The sequence below is a fragment of the Camarhynchus parvulus genome, chromosome 10 (genome assembly GCF_901933205.1).
Source record: "Camarhynchus parvulus chromosome 10, STF_HiC, whole genome shotgun sequence".
NCBI lineage: Eukaryota > Metazoa > Chordata > Aves > Passeriformes > Thraupidae > Camarhynchus > Camarhynchus parvulus.
The window spans coordinates 16,636,379-16,658,471 of record NC_044580.1 but is presented as its reverse complement, the minus strand read 5'-3'; the positions used below and the strand labels follow the sequence as shown (position 1 = coordinate 16,658,471).

General features: G+C 44.2%; 1 protein-coding gene across 2 annotated transcripts in view; it reads left to right on the top strand.

Annotated features, from left to right (window-relative positions):
* IGF1R (insulin like growth factor 1 receptor) overlaps window positions 1–22,093 on the top strand; it is a 171,129-nt gene that overhangs the window by 139,060 nt on the left and 9,976 nt on the right. Inside the window, exons 9-20 of one of the 2 annotated variants that reach the window (XM_030955067.1) lie at window positions 396–563; window positions 731–935; window positions 5,093–5,379; window positions 6,811–6,947; window positions 7,248–7,407; window positions 8,402–8,507; window positions 9,811–9,881; window positions 11,168–11,397; window positions 11,651–11,761; window positions 12,391–12,550; window positions 14,692–14,821; window positions 18,433–18,567. In XM_030955067.1, the coding sequence (XP_030810927.1) occupies window positions 396–563; window positions 731–935; window positions 5,093–5,379; window positions 6,811–6,947; window positions 7,248–7,407; window positions 8,402–8,507; window positions 9,811–9,881; window positions 11,168–11,397; window positions 11,651–11,761; window positions 12,391–12,550; window positions 14,692–14,821; window positions 18,433–18,567 (1,900 nt within the window). The remainder of the gene's footprint in view (window positions 1–395; window positions 564–730; window positions 936–5,092; window positions 5,380–6,810; window positions 6,948–7,247; window positions 7,408–8,401; window positions 8,508–9,810; window positions 9,882–11,167; window positions 11,398–11,650; window positions 11,762–12,390; window positions 12,551–14,691; window positions 14,822–18,432; window positions 18,568–22,093) is intronic. The other variant, XM_030955068.1, reaches the window with a different exon arrangement.

The window sequence follows — 22,093 nt, the reverse complement described above, 5'->3', positions numbered from 1 at the left end:
TTCTGTTGTTGGTACAGAGATAAAATTTATGTGCAGATGATGTGCATAGTGCTAGCAGTTCCATTAATTATGAAGGTAGTATTAAAATTTGAATTACAGCTGTTTTTTCAGATATTACTTTTATTAGGAACTATGGGAGCTTCTTGAAGTTAGAATCGCAGGCTTTGTTCCATTGTAAAGATTAATTTAAGTACAACTTTGGGTTGGGACTAGGTTGCAGTTGAACCCTTAATTGTTGGCATGAATAGAAAATCCTTTCTTTGAAATAAGGTGGTGTTTTTCCTTGCAGTATAGAAATGCATTGGGATTCACTCAAAAGCTTGCATGGAAATACATTGTAGAGTGCTCTAGATTTAAATACCTTTCTTTTTTCTTTCTTTTTTTTCCTTCTTTAGTGCCATCCATTCCCCTGGATGTTATTTCAGCATCCAACTCCTCGTCCCAGCTGATTGTGAAATGGAATCCTCCCTCTCTTCCCAATGGGAACCTCTCCTACTACATCGTGCGCTGGCAGCAGCAGCCTCAGGACAGTTACCTGTACAGACACAACTACTGCTCCAAAGGTAGGAGAACCAAATGCCCATCTGTGGAAATGCCTGGGACTCTGCCTGCCAGGGCTCTTCACTGGCAAGGGCTAAATAACAGCCAGTAGAGGGAATGGGTAAATATGGATTGCTGCTGTATCCATCATCTGGAGAGAAAGAAACCATCTCTGTTCTTTTCTTTCAAGATAAAGTCCCAATTCGAAGATATGCTGATGGGACCATTGATACAGAAGAAGCCACTGAGCCCACCAAGCCAGAGGGCTGTGGGGGAGAAAAAGGACCTTGTTGTGCTTGTCCCAAGACAGAGGCAGAAAAGCAGGCGGAGAAGGAGGAAGCAGAGTACCGGAAAGTCTTTGAGAACTTCCTTCATAACTCCATCTTTGTCCCCAGGTAATGGGTTTTGGACACTTCTTTGGAGGTAGGGCTGATAATTTCATCTTTTAACATTTCCTAGAGGTTTCCTGGGCACGGCAGCACACAGAAACACCTGAAACACTAAACATTACCTTTCCTTTCATGTGAGACGTTCCACAGCTTTACTTTGCAGTTTCTCTTATTTGCCAATTTTCATTTCTTTCTTTCAATTCTAGCCCATAGTAAGGGTTCTTACCTGTATTGATCAAGGATTTCAGTGATGGTTTCTTATCAGACTCAAGAGTCACTTAAGGAGCTCATTGTCTCTAAGGGTTTCAGAGACAAGCAACATGAGGCAGAGTGTTTCAGATGTGATTTTTCTCTAAATAACCATTTAAGTGCTTGTGCTTCTAATGTGAGTTTATCTTTGAAATTAAGGGCACAGTTGCCTCACAGAATTGAAACTGGTTTCCTTTTCTCACTGCACTAATTGCAAAGAGCTTGTGTGTTTCCTGGGTCAGCACTGCAGAGAAGTATTAAATATTTCCACTCTCCCACTATAAACACCTGCTTACATGTTAAGTGGAATTGTAATGATTCTGTGCTGCAACACAGAGTAGATTCTACTGAATTAATTGGTGATTTTGATCCTTGAGTTTCCAATTTATCTTTCTGGTAAGGTGTTGTTACTTAGGGTGATTGGATGCTGGGGCAGGGCACACAGTGTGCAGCTGTTGTCTTACAGTCTTTAATACACTGTTAGATCTCAGTGGTGCCCCTTGTCTCATTCTCCCTCCTGGCAGGGGAAGTCCATGGTCAAATCCTGAGTTTGACAAGTCTAGTGTGGCATTGCTGCTCATTGATGCTGGTTCATATCATTCTCCATTGTGATTTTTTTGACTTCTATTCAAGGATATGCTGGATTGACTTGTTGGGGTTGAGACCTTGATATTTGCAATGCTTCTTAGCTTTATCCAAAGAATGAGGAGCTAAATAATGCCTCTCTTGGGAGGTGTGAAGTATCTTACCTGAGCTGTGTTGGGGTCACACTGAGCATTTTGTGCAGTGATGATGAGAAGCAGCAGCCAAGATCGGGTGCAGGGAAGTTACAGCCTCCATGTCTGATCATGATGGAAATGCTGAGCCGTGGGAAATCGCAAGATCTGATTTTGGACTTCATGAAATAGCACAGCGAGGAGTTTTGAAAGCCATGTGTCAAGTCTAAACTACTTGAAAGTCTGTTGAAAAGGAAGTTTTTCTATTTCCCCAAACATTTGTAATTCAGAATGCGTTGTCTTCTCCCAAATTTTCTTGCCGTCCTGCCCCCCTCCAAGAAAACTCATAGAACCTTGAACTCAGTAACAAATAAACTGATCAGGTCACGGAGAATTTCCTGAAAGCTTGTCTTTTTCTCTTAAATTACTGCCATTAGGCTGTTTTGTAACAGCAGGAGCAGATAAGGGACAATGCTCAGCAATAGCTGCATAGCCAAGCAACTTTTAAGAGACTGTATGTCAGGGAAATTAAAGTTTATGAGCTGGTGAAACATCTCCATGGGACAAATCTAAGTAGCTTGTTACTTGATGTCATTTTTTTTCTCTCCTTCCCAAGGGAGAAGTTAATTAATGTGTTAGTGCAAGCCTCAATAGTAGTATTTGTTTCCAGTGTTCTACCTGTGTCCAGGTTATTATGAAAGAGTTGCAGCATGAAAGTATTTGACTGAAGATTGTTTAAGAAGCCTGTTGATCTAATCTCTTGTGTAACTTCTGGATGACCCCATGTGTATTAGTGCCGTGGTGGATTTCAAACAGGACTCTGCTTAGTCCTGAAGAGACACTCACTACCAGAGGAGAATGAGTTTATTCTTCAAGGTTTTTGTTTCTCTAATGAGCAGGATGGGACAAGCTCTGCGTAGAGTCTGAGCAGTAACATTAAAATTGCCATGAACTACAGAGAGTGAGCTTTGCTGTTAAATAGCCCGAGTTTTTTTAAGTGTTTTTGATTTGATTGAATTTTTACAGTTTTATTTTAAATTCTTGTCTTGCATTTCTTCTCCTTCTTCTCCCTTAATAGAATAAATGATTTTTCAAGTTTTTATCTCTAGACTTTTTCTTACTTCCTTGGGAGCTTGTTTTTTGCCTTTATCTCTGCATTTCATGAATGCAGGAAGCTGCTTGACCAAAAAGCACTGAGGTCAAAATCTCATGATGTTTTAATTACTTTTGCCTTGTGGTTATCCTGCAGCTCTTTTCTCTTCCTGACACCACTGTAGTTTTCACCAAGTTTTGCATTCCTTCATCTTTTTCTCCAAAGACAAGGTAGGGCTGTGGTCCCCTCCACCCGCAGATAACACCAAAGATTTGAAACTCCATGCATCCCATAAAAGCAGTGAAAAGTCAGGCCTTTTGGGTTCTTGCATTGGCACATGCTTTTGCGGTTGATTAAAAATGAACTTTTATTTTCACTGCTTTGACCACAGAATCTGTGCAAATGTTCATCAGTTCAGGGTTAGGCATCCAACTTCTTGCTGATGAGAAGTTTGTTCTTTCCACTGAGCTAAAGCAGTAAATCAATACACATTGTAAGCAGGGTGAATAGGTTTAGTAACTTCCATAGATACCAATGTAGACAAGGCACAAATGCTTCTGTCCTATGAAATTGCCTTAACTGACAAGATATTCACTTGTGTGTTGCTTAAACAATTTGTTGCTAACTTAGGAAATTCTTCCTTGTCTGTGTTTATTTCTGTGACGTGGTTTACATGGTGGTTGGAGTGTCAAAATGACTACTTACTACGTAGTAAAGGGATTTTGGAAATTTTTGTAGTGAGCTCCTAAAGAAAAAAATTCATCCAGCCTCTGCCAGAAGGTTTCAAAACCAAGTGAGCCTGTTCTTGGCTCTCTCTGCAGCGTGCTGCTCTGTGGCTGCATGTACTCAGATGATATATTTGACAGTGAATTAAGTTCTCCTGTTGAGTCATCTTTCCTCCTGTTGTGTGTTCGAGGGAGGCCTCATTTGCCTGGTTTGTAACTTGCTCTCTGGTGGAGCTGTTGCACCTCATGCCCTTGGCACCTGTTGCACTGGCCAGGTGTTCCATGGGCAACAGTGAAGTGATTTCAGGGATAGGATTCAAGCCCAAATTTTGTAGTGTGACTCTTCTACCTTTCTTCTTTACCTCCCCTGGGGTGTTGACTTTCTGGGTGTGAGCATTCCTGCAGCCCTTGGAGACAAAGGGGCAGGAGCAATAAAGCCAGACTGCCCTGTGTAATTGGTGCTCCTGTACAGAACAGCCTCAGATCTGGGGTAGGACCAAGGGCCAGGTCCAGTGTATGGCCACAGGGTGTTGGTTACCTGATCCATGTGGTTCTCAGAGTATCTTGATCCTTGTCCTGTCACTTGGGGCTGTTCACTACAGCAGTTCCCTGGGCTTGAGAAAGCAATGGTGTGGCTGTAAATCCTCAGCTTCTTAACTCTGCTTAAATTTCACCCAGATGCCTGTAAGGCAAAGCTGCTCATTGAACTTTTGCCTCCACACAATATTAGCGCTGAGTTTTCTTACGTAGGAGGATTGTTCCTTTGCAGAGCTTTTGTTTGGGTGAGAGAAGCAGAGATACACAGATGACCACCCGAGTGGTGGTGAACCTTCATGGCCTTCAGCTGCCTTCCAAGGTTTCTCCTCTCAGTGCAATACATTCTAATTTCATCACAACTGCAAAGCTAACTCTCAGTAGGCTCAGCTTCCTTCGCTAATCCAGCAAGCTTCAAAACAATTTTTCCCCCTATAACCTTTTCAGCCTTTAGCATCTGATTTTTATTTCAAGTGTCAGCATCGCTGTCATGAAACACAAATCCAGGATTCTTGTTGAGTAACGGTGAAGCTGTTCTTTGCTGGTTGGTTTATTTTGTGAGGTCAGAAGTTTGCACATTCATCTTGGGGTGCAGTGTGAGCTTCAGAGATTTGGTTGATTCCTGACCAAAACAGAGAGAAATGAGATGTGCTGACATGTGACAGGTTCAGATTTAGAGAAAGTTTTCCTCTTATTTTGCAGTTTCCTTTATTTAGCTTTTTTATTAGCTGTTGCCTGTTTCACTGGGGTGTTTGGCACAGTTTTCTGGAGAAGAAAATAGATTTTCTGGAGAAGAAGTGGATTTTCTCTAAAGAGACCTTTTCTGTACCTGTGTCTGCCCCTCAGGCCCGACCGGAAGCGGAGGGACGTGTTCCGAATCGCCAACGCCACCTTGGCCACGCGGAGCAGGAACGCGACTGGGACCGAGCACTTCACCAACGCCTCCGACACGGAGGAGAGCGAGGTGGAATATCCCTTCTTTGAGACCAAGGTGGATGGCAAGGAGAGAACTGTGATCTCCCATCTGCAGCCTTTCACTCTTTACCGCATCGATATCCACAGCTGCAACCATGAGGCCGACACGCTCGGCTGCAGCGCGTCCAACTTCGTGTTTGCCAGAACGATGCCCTCAGGTATGCTCAAAGGGGCAGCTCTGCCTTTCCTGGGCGGAGATCAAGCTCAGGGGGACAGGTTCTACCAGACCAGTTAGAATTACATTGGGGTATAGTAAAAAAAATTCCAGGCAATAGGATAAATTGGAGCTGCAAAGATGTTTTATTTTGTGTCCTTGACTGGTGTGTTGTGTGCACTGAATGATGTGTTTGAGTCTGCGCTGGTAGCTGGAGAAAGGGAGAAGCTGACTGCCAGGATAATTAGGAGAGATTCTGTTTCCCAGCAATAGAAGTGAGACCCCCAGACATGGTGGGCTGAAAGGTTTTGTTCCTCAGCTCCCCGTGTGCTGAATAGAGCCACAGCAACGTTTCTCTGCTAATGTTTGGTTTTGCTGTGTTCACTCGGAACTGTTTGCAGATGTTGGAGTTTTGCTGGTGGGAATGTTTGCCAAATGTTTCTTCTGTCACAGTACGACCATGCATTTGTCCAGCCTGGGAACAGGAGGAATACTGTGTTTCTTTGTGCCCAATCCCTGGCCTCTAGACTACTTCAAATTGGAAGCATTGAATGCTGTACTCGTCATTGGGACTTTTGCAGATTGTACTTCTGAGAAGAATAGAGATGATTTTAGTGTAAGCTCATATGCATCCAGCAACGAGCTTCTGTCTCCAGCAGATGTCTGGGGATATTGGATGCAGAATGGTAGCAATTTTGTTTTGTTTCTGGAAGGAAAGGCTATCATAATCCATATCCAGCTGTGTCAGTAAAAAAAGCAAAAAGTATTGCTTATTTCAAGGAAATAAGGAAATCTGTGAGATCAGGGAAAAGGAAAGAAGTGTTCTCAGATTTTCAACACATGCTCTGAAAATTAAAGGCTAAACAATCCTGTTTTCTTCTGTTATCTTTGAGATCTTGGAGAAGGTTGTATTTTTTCAGTCCAGACTGAAACACACGTCACAGTCCTGTTAAGTTTTTAATAAGTCATGTAAAATTATTAGGAACTAAATAGGGATAAAGCAGTTCCTGAATTGCTGCTGAGACTCTGTTTTAAATCGGGATGGATTTCCTATGACTGTTTTAGGAAAAGGCTGTCAGTGGGGCAGATGTGTTTGCAGCCATTTGGTGGGAATAGCTCCCTGCACTGTTTTGGTGTTGGGGAGAGTTGGGAAGGAAGAATCAGGTGCTAATAACCAGGGGTTTTTGGCACACAGAGCCCATGCCTGGTGGGGCTGTATGCTCTGCACTGATTTTCTGGGAACCAGTAGTTCAGACTGAGCCAATTTCCAGCAGACCCTTGGCCAGTGGAGCTTGTTCCCTGGATTTGAATGGCTCTTGCTGCAGAACTTCTGCACCTGAAGAATATTCTGAACTTTCCATTTTCTTCCACTCTTGCCGAAGTTCCTGTTTCAGTCATAGGTGTTGTTCTCACATCACCTGTGAATATTTTACAGAGGGAGCAGATAACATTCCAGGAACAGTATCATGGGAAGCAAAAGAGGAAAACACCGTCTACCTGAAGTGGTTGGAGCCTGCAAATCCAAATGGGCTGATCCTGATGTATGAAATCAAATATGGGCAGCATGGCGAGGTGAGCATTTGACATTACTGCTCCTAACTCCTAATTTATACACAAAAAAGGATCTTTATTAGCATGCTTTTGTGCAGTGCTGCACACACAGAAATTGTGATTTCAGACACCCAGCCCCTGCCACCATGTCTTTCCTTCATTTCCTTTGAGTTCTTAAATTCCACATATCTCCTTATGGTGTTTGAAGTAAAACTGATCAGATGGGGCTTTTAGTTATAAAAATGAGCTTATCCTGCAGCTGTATTGCCTTCTCTAGAATGTGAAGATAATAACATGTTGTAAATTGCTTTTTTCTTCTAGGAGAAGCGTGAATGTGTTTCCAGACAGGAATACAAGAAGCTTGGAGGAGCTAAACTAACTCACTTGAACCCTGGGAACTATTCTGCCAGAGTTCAGGCCACTTCCTTAGCTGGGAATGGGTCCTGGACTGAGCCCATCTCTTTCTATGTGCAGCCCAAATGTAAGACAAGTGTTTATAGTCTGTGTCAAATTGGGGGTTTATTGTCTTTTTAATAATTCCTAATGTTGATGTGACTGGGTATCTGAGCCTCCTGCCTCTGAACACTCCTCTGACTTGCTGATGGTTCTTTGGGGACTCTTCTCTGGTCCATTTTGTTTGGCAAGTGTTGACAGCCAGGAGGGGAGTGTGAGGTGTGGTCCTTTCCTTGCAGCTCTGGGTGTCTGTGAGGGGGGCACCCAGGTGTGGGTCCTGGGCTGTGCAGCTATGTTGGGAATGTGATGTTAGCTATAACAACAGGGAGCTGCCACATACAGAACCTGTGGCAACAAGGCAGACCTGCTTAAAATTGCAAAATAATTGGAGAAACAAATCATTTGTGTAGATTTTTGGCTGGCAGGCTGACCTGTTCTGAGCGACATTTGATAAAAAAAGTGTCCTGATGAAAGGGTGATGCTGGTCCTGACAATGGGAGTAATTTATATTTTGGAAGAACATGACCACAGAGACCCTCTTCAAGACATTCTGTGTTTAGTTGTAGAGCAGATATATCCCCAGAAAACTGCAACTCCACCTTTTATCCCTTTTTTATTTTCTGGTTGCTGAACTTTGAACAATTTGAAGTAAAGAGCAGTGTGTGTATATTCTGAACATGAGCAGCTGCAAGGTGAACAAAAGGTGGAAAAAAAGGTGAATGTGCAAGTGAACAATTGGATATTGTTCACTGAGGAATGCAAGTCCTTTAAGCATAACTTGTGAAAACAAAGCCCAGACAGACACTGTTCTGTACAAAATTAATGCCTTTCAGTGTCTGCTTTCTTGTTTCACTCATCTGCAGTCAGGGAGGGTTTCCGAGTGCATTTTTCCACATCAGACAAGAAAATGAGAACTTTGATTTCTTCCCTGTATGGAAATACACTGAGTGGGTATTGAATGTTTCTTTGTTAACAGAGGTTTTATAGAAACCCTGATACAATTGTTTTCTTGTTGGTTGCAGCAGCAAACTATGGAAACTTCCTGCACTTGGTAATTGTGCTCCCTATTGCTCTGCTGCTCATCCTTGGGGGATTGCTGATAATGCTCTATGTCTTTAACAAAAAGAGGTGAGTTCCATGTGCTGGTGCTTAAACCTGCAGGAGGGGAATTGTTTATTTTCAAATCTGTGCCTGTGGAGTGAGTTAGAGATTAAAAAGAGAAGTACCATTCACAGTTGAGAGGTAGATTCTGCCTTGTTGGAATGGAAAAGGAGGTGGTTTAGAGTTAGCAGCATCTGGCTGCTGCTGGAGATATGAAAAGGGTTTTTATTGCAGTGTCATGTTTGACTGGGAAGAGGAAGGCTTGTGAGGAACATTTCAGTGGGACAGTGGTGGCACACTCTGGACCTGTATAACCAGAAGATTTAATTGAAATATGGGTCGATATAAATCATGAAAAGTTTGTTCCATTTAGGTTAATCTGATTTTTTTCAAATTCTAGAGGGTTTTTTGAAGTCTTACATCCACTTAAAAAATTATATTCTGGCCATGAGCCGTCACTGGGACTGTTCTGGTAATTTGTTCTCCTCAGTTTGTTTTTTGTAACTAGGGGTTTATTTTTTTAATCTCATTGAAGTACATAACGAGAACTTAACAGCAGTACAAATGTTCAGTCTTGCAACTTTCTAGCTGTGGATGTTTTTTATTACTTTCACATTAATTATGCTCATTGAGTATCCCATGAGTTCCAGCTCTAATTTACTGGTAGCACTGCAGACAGTGGTACCAGTTCTGCTCAAGCTCTCCAGACAGGGCTTTGTCTCTGGTGATTACAATACCTGCTTTGCCTTCCTTAGGCTCTCCTAGGTTAAATTCCTGATAATTTTGCCTTGTTTAAGCCGTTGTTCTAACACAAGAATATTTTCTCTGCGAGCCTGTCTCTTGCAAAAGCTCTCAAAGTGCATCTATTACATGTCTTATTCTGAAAATCATCCCTGTAAAATTGGGAGGTGTGGCATTGTGTGGTTTTAAAATGAAATATTAGAAACACTTAGGAAATAGTTGAATGGATTCCCCCACTTATGTCTTTTGCTAAAAAACTTCACTCCCAAGGTGCATTCTCAGCCACAGGTCTCCTGGTTGTATAAAAATATAGCTTTTCTTAAAAGAAAGCTAGAAGTACCTTATGTTTACATTTTCCTGGGGCTGATTTGGTATAGAGAAGACTCCAGAACTCTTGACAAGCTCTGGGCTGTGCTCCCATTGATTATGTGAGGTAGATAAGATCTGAGTTTGTCCCTTTGTCTGAAAAACTCCACGTGCAGTAAATAATATTCTGTGGTTGAGCAAGCAGTGGAAAAGCTGTAGAAGAGATGGTCTGAAATATACTCAGATTTAAAGATAAAAGAAATAAACCCCAATATTTCTACAGGAACAGTGACAGACTGGGCAATGGAGTACTTTATGCTTCTGTGAACCCTGAGTACTTTAGTGCCTCAGATGGTGAGTGTGACCTTAACTTGTGGTTCTTTTACTGTCCTGTGTTCTGTTGGTGTCTGACTTTGAAAGGTATGAAACCCTAAAAGATGTGCTGTAAAGCCACTTTCCCTATTTTATTAGGATAGCTCTGGAATCCACAATTGCTAATACGTAAATGCCACTTGTCTGTTGAAATTGGGGAGTTTTTGAATTGTTTTCCTGGAGTTTTATCCACCTGAGGCAAATTTGGATTCACTAGTTTCGCTTTCAGATTAACATCTACTCATCCAGTGATGCTTTTACTGCAATGAAGGAAGAATGAATGAATTTGTGGTCTTTCATTCATGTTTGCCCTTTTAAGCTCTGTTTGGCCCTCTTGAAACAAACCCACTACTTGAAGAAATCACAACATCAGAAAAATGTCCTTGAGGCCTCAGTTTTCCTGTTTATGTTTTCGTTTGGTGCTGCTGTTGTAGAATTCTTGCTGGAATAGTATTTCCCAAAGCCCCCAGGAGAGTAATGGCTTTACCCAGAGTGGCAGCAGATTATTTTGCTGTTATTTTTTGTAGCAGCACCATTGGGGTTGAAGGTCTGTCACTGTTCATGCTATAATCCTCTGTTTTCATCCTGTCATTTCACCCATGCAGAGCATGTGACACAACTGTCCCCTCCTTTGGTAACTGATAGGCAGCAGCATCAGTGAGTACTTGGATGTCTTCTTGCCCGAGGCAGTCCTGCCTCCTGGCAGTCACCTTCTGAGAGCTCTTTTCTGCCTCAGATCAAAGACCTGCAGCAGCAGCAGCAAGTTCTGCCTTTGCTGGTGCAATGGTGTGTGCAAGGGATCAGAATAGTGCCATGCAAAGAACTGCTGGATCAGAGTCTGCTTCCCTCTAGCCATAAACTCAGTGTTAATAGGGAATACAGCAGACACTAAACTGATACAGATGATCAAGTCTGTTTGATGCTGTCTGGGAGAATTAGGAGAGCAAGGATTCCAAGAAAAGATTTAACTTTTAAAGCACTGATTTGAGTCTCTTCCCACCCTGGTTTTGGCTTTGAGGTTCCTTATTTCTATCTCAGTATGTCAGTACCATAGTGAGGCCGCTTCAAGTCCACCTTTCTTTCAGATTTATGTGTGTGCCACCATCCCCCTGCCTCTGTGGGACAGCCCCTGGCCTGTTTGCACACATGGTGCAAGGTCTCAGCGTTCTGTGTGGGGTTTGAGCCCCAGAGCTGTCAGGGCAGTGCTGTGGTGGAGCAGGGAGGGATCCCAGCACTGTGGAACACCAGGGCTGTTCTCTCTCCCCCAGTGTACGTTCCTGACGAGTGGGAGGTGCCCCGGGAGAAGATCACCATGTGTCGGGAGCTGGGGCAAGGCTCCTTTGGAATGGTGTACGAGGGAATAGCCAAGGGAGTGGTGAAGGATGAGCCGGAGACCAGGGTGGCCATCAAGACGGTCAACGAGTCCGCGAGCATGCGCGAGAGGATCGAGTTCCTGAACGAGGCCTCGGTGATGAAGGAATTCAACTGTCACCATGTGGTGAGTCCTGAAGATGGGACCAGGCTGTGACTCACCAGCCCTGGTGCTCATGGACACAAGGCTGTTCTGGGACTGAATTTGGGATTTTAGCTTCAACTCTGCACAGCTTTGTGATATTACTGTGAGATCCCAGTCAGAAAGTGGAACCAAATCTACATTCAGACCTTTCCCACAGGGCTACATATCAACATGAATAAATAATAATTAGCTGTGCTTGTATACTTGTACTGAACATTTGTTTTTCCTCTGCCAGGTTCGGCTGCTTGGTGTTGTTTCTCAGGGCCAGCCTACACTGGTTATCATGGAGCTGATGACACGTGGGGACCTCAAAAGTTACCTGAGATCATTGAGGCCAGACACAGAGGTGAGTCATGAGTGGCTGGCTGTTTATTTCTTCAGTTTGAATCATCTTGAACAAGACAGCCTCACGTTGGAAGCAGCAGGCAATTAGCCTTTCCTGCCCTTCTCCTTCAGTCTAAGGACAAAACATGAACTGTTGTGTGATCTCCAACAGCTCTTTCATGAGGCAGCCCAGGGTGCCGCATGGAATAGGTCCCTTCTTGTGCCACCGAGCCCTCTTTTCCAGATTTGCATTAGGTCTCTTGTCTGATCTACTTCCCCATCAAGATGTTACAGAAATTGGCTGGTTTAAGAACACATGTTAGGATAATTGTTTCATGTTGTGTGTCCTGCCCATTGCCCCTGCTGGAAAGTAAATATCTGTTATCTTAGCTCCTGTGCAAACTCTCATACATAGGCCATCAGTCTAACAGCTAAAATTGTCTCATATGATGCAGAGTCTGAAGGATAAAGATGACACACAGGTCACTCGCCACTGAAATCACAGCAGCCTATGTAGAAAATGAGCTCAGCAGCTTTTGCCCTTGATCTAGAAATTCCAGTGTGGATAAATTAAAGGAACAGAACACGAGGCCAGGATGTGCACAGCAGAGTGGCTGTGGCCTGTTAACTGTTTGACCTTGTGTTGCTCAGAACAACCCCGGGCAGGCGCCGCCGACGCTGAAGAAGATGATCCAGATGGCGGGGGAGATCGCCGACGGCATGGCCTACCTCAACGCCAGCAAGTTCGTGCACAGGGACCTGGCTGCCAGGAACTGCATGGTGGCCGAGGACTTCACAGTCAAAATTGGAGGTGGGCTGTCCTGACCCTGACACAGCTCATACAATCATGCTGGAAAATCAGTCTTAGAAAGCTCTTTATATTACTTTTTGTTATTTTTTTTTAGCTGAACTCTAGTTGAAATATCTGCAGAATGAAATATGTTCCTTGTGAAGATTACTGTGATTTAAGACCTGTGAGCAGTTAACACTGAGCTGAAACCTCTGGAATACCTCTGCTTGCTGTTGTTCCAGTGAGCCAACAGTACAGCATGTGGGTTCAAAAAGAGGCAGTGATTTAGGTTCAGGTACTGCAGACATCTGGGTGGATGGTGTAGTTAGCACTGGTGTGTCATTCATGTCTCTGACAATGCACAAGAATAATTCTACCTCCTGTTTATTGACTCAAGAATGAGAATTTTAGGATTATTTTAAATCGTATCTGAGTTGGAAGTGGAATGACTTCAGCTGGGTGCTTTCCAGTCTAAACTGGAGTTCTGCTTCCCAGACAGCTGAATGGCTTTTCTTCTGCTTTGCTGTTAGATCACCAATTTTTTTTTCCTTTCACCATCCCTCCAAAATAGTGTCAGATGAGTTTTTTCAGTCTTCTCTCCAGAGAGAGTGATTTTAAGCTGTTGGCTGTTTTTGAGTTGTGCATATTAAAATAACATGTATAGCAGCAGCCTTCTGCTGTAGGAAACTAATTCTTTTTCTCAGAGCTTAACTCAGCTATTTTGATAATTTGTGTAAGTAATCCTGTCATTTGGGAGAAAGAAAAAATGATTTCATTTTGAGTCAGTTAATTAGGAAATAAGATCTTTTGGGGATTTTGTGTATTTTCTGCAGGTTTGTGGGAAGTCAGCCTAAATCCTTCCCATTGCAGTTTTCTCCTCCTGCCCCCATCAGCTTGTTTTACAATTCTGTAAACTGAAGATATGGTGCACTTCTTCCCTTTAATGTGTTCATGGTTACCCCAAAAGCACTTTGTAAATGTGCTGCACTGCTCTTGTTTATGTAGCAGCATTGAAAATCCCCTCATGCTGAAACAGTTTAGGAGCATCTTGGCTGGAACACACCAACTCAGACTGTTCAGATCTCAGAGGAAGAGCTTTATGCCACACTACCCTGTGCTCACTGCATGTCTGTTTCTTATTTGCATTACATTTTGAAAGAATCTTCCATTCAGCTGGGATAAAGTCACTCTGGTGTGTGGGAGTGATGGAAGAGCTGCACAGATGGGCTTTTTAGTCATAATCACCCTGGGTACTGGTGTCCCTGGTACCCCTGCTTGGTCACTCACCACAGACTGGTGATAACTGAGAGACCTGGGGGAGTTCTGTGCACATTTCATGGGGGAAAAAAAGGGGCAATTGCAGGTCTGTGTTGGTAAAATGGATTTTGCCCTGTGTGTCATCAGACAGCATTTAATATCAGACTGATGACCTCTAATTTGTTAACTTTTTGAGAACACAGTAACTGGATTCAATAGGCAAGTGTGAGACCCAGCAATTTTGTCTCAGACTGATTGTAGAGAAAAAGCACTGGAATAAATCTGAGTTACAGTCAGGGGGATGAGCATCTTTAGATACAAGTCTTGCAAATGCTTATGAATTTACAGCTAAGCATGGATATAAATTGGAAGTATGTCTTTAGTATTTGGGTGTGTTAATTACAAATGAACAGCATAATCCTCTGTGGCATTTGAAACAGAATATTGTACAGAAACTGGGAATTACCTTTGGAAATAGGAAAAAGAAAACTAAGAGAAGTGTTTCCTTCAGTATGTGAGATTGTTCAATTAAACACAATGGTTATAAGTACTAACTAAAGACGCTCCTTAAAAAAAATGAAAATCACTGCGTTTGGGGAACAATTAGTGAATTATGTGACCCTCAGAAGACTCATCTTACTGCAAAGCTTGAGCATAAATGCTGCAACTTTTCACATTCCTATATTTAAACCATTCAGACTTGTTACCCCTGAAGCAGTGGCACAGTCTGTTGGTGTTGGGAGGGAAGGTCACCAGCCCTGAGGCAGCAGCTGAAGTGTCTGCAGAGCTGAGTGTCGTGGGAACGCAGCGCAGATTCCTCACAGCCAAGTGTGATTCTCTGCCTTGTAGGAAGGGGAGATGTTCCTCATTTTCTCACACAAACCCAGAGTGTTTCTACCTTGTAGATTTTGGCATGACGAGAGATATCTACGAGACAGATTATTACCGGAAGGGAGGGAAGGGTTTGCTGCCTGTCCGCTGGATGTCCCCGGAGTCGCTGAAGGATGGAGTCTTCACAACGCACTCCGACGTCTGGTAACAAAAAAAGAGCTCTAAAAAACTGCTTTAACCTCCTCCTTTCTAGCCTCTCTTCTTGTTTTAGTAGGCTTAACTAAGGGTACTGCTTCTCCTGTCCATTCAGAGGTAACTCTCTTGTTCCATGAGTTCGTGTTTCAGCAAGAACTCGTGAGGTTGAATTTTGCTCTCAGGGAGAGCAGAAATTAAATGGATTTCCAGAGCTGGAGGTGGCAGCATGTTTCCTGCTGTTCGTTGTAAAATCAGTGTGCATTGAAAAATATTACTTTCACCTGGAAGAGCAAGTTGTCATTTTTTAAATTGTCCTCCTTCAAGAAAAGCATTTAAAGTTGCCAAGAATATAGAAGGGTTCCTAGTGCTGACCTGCTTTTCCATCAAAATCTTCTGTGTAAATAACATCACTTTCCCCCACATGGGTTGTGTACACTCACAGGCTTTTTTGGGGAGTTCTCCCTTGTGCATATCCCTCTCCATTTGGAGCTTTGTTTGCTTGGTTTATATACTGCAAGATGCAGAAATAGGGTTTTCTTTCAAAGCACACTGCATGCTTGCTGTATCTGGGCAGTTATTAATAGAGGCGTGTACTTAGGAGAAGTAATTCCCTGGAACAATTCCCCACGCACTCCCCAGCTTTTGGAGATAGGTAGTGAGGACTTGGCAGAAGATGGTTGTGTACTGGCAAAACCTCTCCTCTGTCTTTTATGGTTTCTCTGCCTTCCTAACAAGATGTCTTTACTGCTGATCTGTTACAGAATTGGCAGCTGATTGCCTCCAAATGTCTAGAAATCAGTAGGAATGGTGTTTTAGGAGTAAACTGCATTTTCCCTGAGCAGCTTGAGGAGTTTGGAGTCAGTGGTCTGTAGTTCACAGCACCAGCTCTGTACAAAAAGTTCCTAAGAGGAATTAAAGTGAAAAAGCAAAGCACCAGAATGATGCTTAAATTTTATTTTACATATGGCTAGTAACTTACTTTTGAATCCACTAACCCTCAGACTTGGAAGCAGATGAAAACAACCACATTGAGTTGAAGGGAAGCCCTGTATCAGCCATTTATCTGATTGAACAGTGCAGGCATGCTTTTGGCAGTCCCCCCAGTAAAAGAATTTTGGGACTTGTGATGGCTTCACAAAGCAGACAGAAATTTGGATTATCACTAGAAAATCCCCAGATGCAGAACTGACCCAGCCTGGACAGAGGAGCTGGCAGAGCTGCCTGTTCCAACCGCACAACAGGAATTTTCAGGTCCAGCCATTGCCTCCAAAGGGTTCAGCAGCAGCTCAGGGTGAGCATTGGGGATGTCCCATGTGTGTTCCACACGTGCTTCCTTTTAGCCTGGGACTCTTAAGTGATGTTATTCTGTACTAGATATAACTCAAATTCCAAACAAAAAAAAACCCCAGGTGACGCCAAATACGGTGTCAGATATAAATTAGTGCTGTAGTTGTTGCAGGAAGTACATGAATGCTTCCCTAACAAGGAAGAGAGGAGGTTTAGATTGAATTTTGGGAAGAATTTATTCCCTGTAAAGGTGGTGAGGCCCTGGCGCAGGGTGCCCAGAGCATCTGTGGCTGCTCCATCTCTGGAAGTGTCCAAGGCCAGGTTGCATGGGGCTTGGAGTAGCCTGGGATGGTGGAAGCTGTCCCTGACCATGGCAGGGGGTGGAACAAGATGGGCTTTAAGTTCCCTTCCAGCCCAAGCCATCCTGGGGTTCCAGGATTTGGGATTTGTTGGTTGCTCAGTCCAAAGCAGGATTGTGCAAACAGTATTGCACTTCATCAGTGGGACAATCTGAGTGAATATCCTGGCCTGCAAAGGAGTTTACTGATTACAAGATTGGAAAGCTGAAGAGGAGGAGCAGTAAAATCTTGACAGATTTTTACTTGTAAGCATAGAGAGGAAAAAAATGGTTTTATGGAGGGGAGGCTCACAGTACTCGTGGGTATTTCAGAGAGTTTCTCTTTGGGATGGTTTGGCATCTTAATTGTTGGAAGTGATTTACTCTGAAATTTGGTTCACAGGGGTCTACTTGTCTGGAACACAAAAAAACAGGCTCAACATGAGAAATTTGCTGTTTGTTTAGAACTTGTATCCACAGCTACAGAGAAATTTCAATCTAAATTCCAAATGTAGTGGAACTTGACTTAACACTGTCATGAAATACTGTCTCTTTACTTCATCTGTTTATGGCTAAAAGGATCATTCCTTCTCAGTGACTTTTACACCAGACACTATACATTGGAGGTCTCTTCATGCCAGGAAAAATTCCCTGAATCCTTTTATTGGTTCAGATTTGAAGTTGCTCAGTGTAAACTGTGGAGCTTGGCTGTTTTAGGGGCCATTTATTTGCATCAAACGGTAAAGAAAAGGTTGAGATTGTTTTTCCTGCCTTTCTGGGCAGATATTGTGACATGTAGCTCCATGTTCTTCGAGATCAGTTCTAGAAGCCAAGATGTCAAAAAGACAAAACCCTGTTGAGTGGTTGGAGTCCAGGATTTATAAACTGTAAGGTGAAATGGCAACTGCAGGAAGGAAGAGTGTCTGGAGGTTTGAAGGGTGGAGCTTTATTTTAGCAACTCATTCTTTTAATGCTTTTCAGGCTGAAGAATGAGGTAATTAGACAGGGCTGGTTTTGTTGTAGTTAGGGAAGGAGGACATTTTAAAATTAATGTAATACTGTTCAGGGTGAGGGTGGATTTCTATAAATAAATCCTCAGCATCTTGCATTCTTCCAAGGCTGGTAGTTGCCTGGAAGGAGCAATCTGAGTTTATTTGTTAGGATAATCTGACGAGTAGGTGTGCAAGACTTGTCCTCGTTATCCCTGCGGTGATCAAAGAAGCTTCAAAGGCGCCCAAATGTTGAGTTGACCCCCTGTCCCTCCCTCCCCTAAAAGGAAAACAATTGCAAGGCAGTTTGTGGCTTCTGGCTCCAGATGCAAACCAGTTTGGATCCCAGGGATATCTGAAAGATAAAACCACAGGGCCATAACCAGCTAATGGCACTGGACTCCTGTTTTCATAACTCCCCCCCAGTGGAACTGTGTGTTTTTCACTCAGCTTGACTCAGCATTTTACCACAACTCAGACAGCATCGAGATTTTCCTTCTTTGCCCAGCAGCTCTAAAAGTAGATGACTCTTCAGTGCAGGGCGGACAATTTGAGCTGTGTCTGCTCAATAATCTAATTTTAAATAGAGGTATTTTTAGAAAGTGTCAATACTTACGTCCAAACTACCCAATTACATAACTATGCTTATCTTCCTTTGCCAGTAATCAATTCCTATTATTAGACAAACTGCTTTTTTCACTTCTGCTGTCCTTTGTAGTTATCTGGAAGGAGCTGGAAGCTGTGTTTCAAGAACACAGTTACATGCATGTCACAAAGGGGCGACTGAGTTTTTCCCACCTGAGCCCCTTTCTCACTAGAGTGGAGGTGTTTGAAGTCAGCAGTCTCTGGAGGGAGGGGTTGTGACTGTCACCACAGGCTCGTGTTTTTTGAGCAACTGGACTTCTTTGGTAAAAGAAAACACACATGGGCACCCAGCACTCAGCATCTTGTGGGAAATACACCTTGTGAAGGTGTCTGGGAGCCTAAAGCTGTGCTGTTCCCTGCAGGTCCTTCGGAGTGGTGCTGTGGGAGATCGCGACGCTGGCGGAGCAGCCGTACCAGGGCATGACCAACGAGCAGGTGCTGCGCTTCGTCATGGAAGGGGGGCTGCTGGAAAAGCCAGACAATTGTCCTGACATGCTGTAAGTGCCACCACTGCCCTGCAGGCACAGCTTGTGCCTCCTGAGCCCTGCAGGGTCTGCCCTTGCCAGCTACCACAGGGGGGGCTGCTCAGTCTCTGTCAATCCAGTGTTTTATGGTGGTGAGACATTCCAGAAAACAACCTCACCTTGGGCTATCTCCTCTAATAAGCAAACAAAATCCAAGCTTTGTGTTACTGAATAAAATGAGACTTCATAAAAATGTCACTTCATAAGTGACATTTGCTACATCAGGAGGCTCTGTGCCTAAATCATCTCTCTTCTGCTTAAATTTGGGCATAAAGAGAGAAAAGAGCGTGGGACAAGCTGAAATGTGTGTAAACACTGGAATTCAAGTTTTTAGTTCAGCATACAGATAAATCAATGTATCTGAAGCTGGATTGGATCTGCTGTTTCAGCCACAGCACTTGTCCCATTGAGATAAACCAATCCCCCCCTGGTAACAGTTTCCTTCCCTGCAAGCACAGGGTGAGGTTTTCCACAGAAAAACCTCTCCCTGCCCCAGGATCGACCCAAAGCCTCCCAGCAGCAGAGGGTATGCAGTGCAGCAGCTTCAGTTTTTAGCTTTACATTGCTGAAATACTTCTGCTGGCCTTTGTGTACAGCAGTTTCAGTTGTTCAGACTTTATTGCTTTGATATACTTCCCAAACTGACTTTTGGGAAGGAAATACTGCGTCTTGCAGTTATTGAAATTTGTTGGAGGCCCCCAGAAGGGATACAATCACTTAAGGGCCTCAGCTGCTTGGGATTCTTAGGAAAATAGCTTTTTTGGCTGGAGCCTGGCTGTGGTTTCAGATGACAGGCAGTGTTGTTTTGTTGTTTGAGGGGGGTGGGTGGTATATGCAGGGGGAGGTGTAGCTGCCATGTGATTCCTTGGTTTCACATTCCTTCCCTTTCGAGATGCTGTGGAGAATTCCTGGCAGTCGGATTGACTGGACATTGTTTAACACAGTCAGAGCTGTGTAGTGGGGTGGGCACAATTGGGAAGGACAGGGATGTGATGGGTTCAGCTCCCTGGGCTCGCAGGAGAAAGCACCTCTGCAGTGAGAACAGCCTCAGTGGGGAGAGATCCAGCATTAGAAATTCCCTGTTAAGCTGGGGTGTGTGTGGTATGAGCAGGGTGGCAGGCGAGTCAGGCCAGAAGTTCTCTCTGCTGCAGCCCACCCAGTTCTCCTTCCTCCCCCTCCTCAGGGGATCTCCTCTGCTCCAGGGCTGTTGCTGCTGGATGAATCCACTTTCAGGGTCCTGGCTTGTGAGCTGGGAGAGCTTGGTTAAAGTCTGGCAGAGCAAATCTTTGCCCTGGTGTGTAAGAGCTGAGGCCTTTCCTGTGCTGCTGCTCTTGGAGAAGCTGCTCACAGGCTGGTTCTGCCCAGCAGGATTCAGCCTGGTAGTGCAGACAGAGGTGCTGAATAAAAAAAATCTTGCTTTGAATTGTGCTGCTTTGCTCTGTCAGAGAAAGGAATGAGCTGAACTCAGACCTAAGGCACATCCACATTGGTGGTGCCTTTTTTTGTTTGCTTTTTTTCTAGTGATAAAGTTGAGTATAAAGCATCTTGGATTTATCCCAAATGTAAAAACGGGAGGGAAAAAAGTATGACCTTATTGTGACTTGCTTTTGCTCCCTTTCAGCTTGTTTTGTCTTTGTTTTAGTACAGACACCCAAATCTGCTGAAATTCAAGTAGGCATTTGTAGGAATAACAGCAGAGAGCTCCAGGAGTAACCTTCACCTTTGTTCCCTGCATATGCACTTGGCAATCAAAAACCTCTTATGGTCCTGTGGTGCTTTATTCTTTGTGTGTTTTCAGTTCTTTCCCTGCCCAGGGAGCTGTGACAATGCTGTGCCACCCTCAGTGAGTGACCTCCCCGCTGCTCCCAGCCCTCACCCACACACTGCTGGCAGGACCACACCTGCTCTGTAGGCAGAGGTCCTCTCCAGGGCCCATAACCTCCTCCTCAGCTGGGGACCTGCAGGAAGATGAGGACATGGGCAGGAGGGTGTTTCTAACAGTGTCTAAAAGCCCTGAAATTGCACAGGGATCTTACTCTGCATCCCAGGCCACTGCTTTCTCCTGTGCTTTATGAAACCCTTTGTAAACCAAGGGATCCTCTTTGTGGAGATTGCTACAAGATTGTGTTTAAAGGCAGGTTTCTTGGCATGTCTGTGCTAGTGGGAGGTACTTTTTAGGCAGCACAAATTCTTATTAGTGGAGATTGGTCTGTGATACTTTAGTATTGATTCCTGATATTAACTCAAGAATGTCCCAAAAGCAGAGCCTGGCTGCAGGGAGTCACTTGGGCTTGGTGCTGTCTAGCACCAGGTGAGAAGGGGAGCTCTGTGCTCCTGTGTCTCACAGGGTACCTATAAAAGCACAGGAACTTTGTTCTTTAAATTAGTTTGACTTGGAAGCAACTGAAATTCTGGTCTGAGCATCAGTGGGGCTGTCTATGGAGAGAGGGGAGTGTGCTGACAGAGAGAAACCTCCAGAACAGGTGGAGGAGGTAACTGCTCTGGGGAAGTGTCGATGAGAACAGAGAGAAGAACCTTGCTGTCACCAAATCTGCTGTTTTTAGCCATGCAGGTGATGTGATGGTGACACAGCCATGCACCCTCCAGCCACGGAGCAGGAGCTCCCCTCAGGCCCTCGTGTTCCCCCCATGAATTCTGTGGGGTGCAGGCAGGCTGGGACCCTCTGTGTCTCCATCCTGGTCATGCTTGTCAGGGTCTCCATCCCTGGTCATGCTTGTCAGTGCCTGTGCTCCCCTGAGCCTGGCACAGGGGGTCAGTGGCTTTTAGGTGGAGCTGGAGAGGTTCTGTTCTGCAGTGTGGCTGAGCAGGGCAGAGGATGCTTGGGCAAAGGGGGATTTTACAGGGGGTTGTCCTATGGCTGGGAGGTGGTGAATCCCTGTGAAAAGGGCAAAGCACAAAGGGGAGGGTATTTCTGGAGGCTCTTTACTGTTGTACAGGGTGAAACAAGCCTCAGTTGTGTTTATGCTACACCCTCTTGGCATAGCTCTCGTGGCTCTGCAGACAGAACCATGCAATAAGACAGATGGTTCAGTAAGACAGTGCCAGGAGAAGCTTTGCTGTTTTTCTCCCCTTCCTGTGCACTCAGTGATGTTTTTATGGCCTCCCATTGTTATGGCACTGCTCATCAGGTGACGGCTGCGTGGCACTGAGCTTTGGTACAGCTGAAGCTCTCAGACAGTGTGTTCCCATGGGGCTTTTAAAAGTTGTGGGGGCTGGAATTCCACTCTGTTTTTGAAGCAGGATTGCTTCCCCCACATGCATTGTAGACTGTTTACGCAGTGCTGATTTCCCTTTGTTCCTGCTCAGAACCCAGAGTCTGCTCTGCAGAGGCACTGGCAGCACAGGCACCAGCAGGGGAGGAGAGGTCCTTTTGCTTTTCCCCACCAAATCAAGTGTATTGCAAAGCACAAATGGAATGCAGCTTCTATAGAAACTTTCCATTTTCTGGTTTTTTTTTTTTAATGTTATTGTCTCTGTG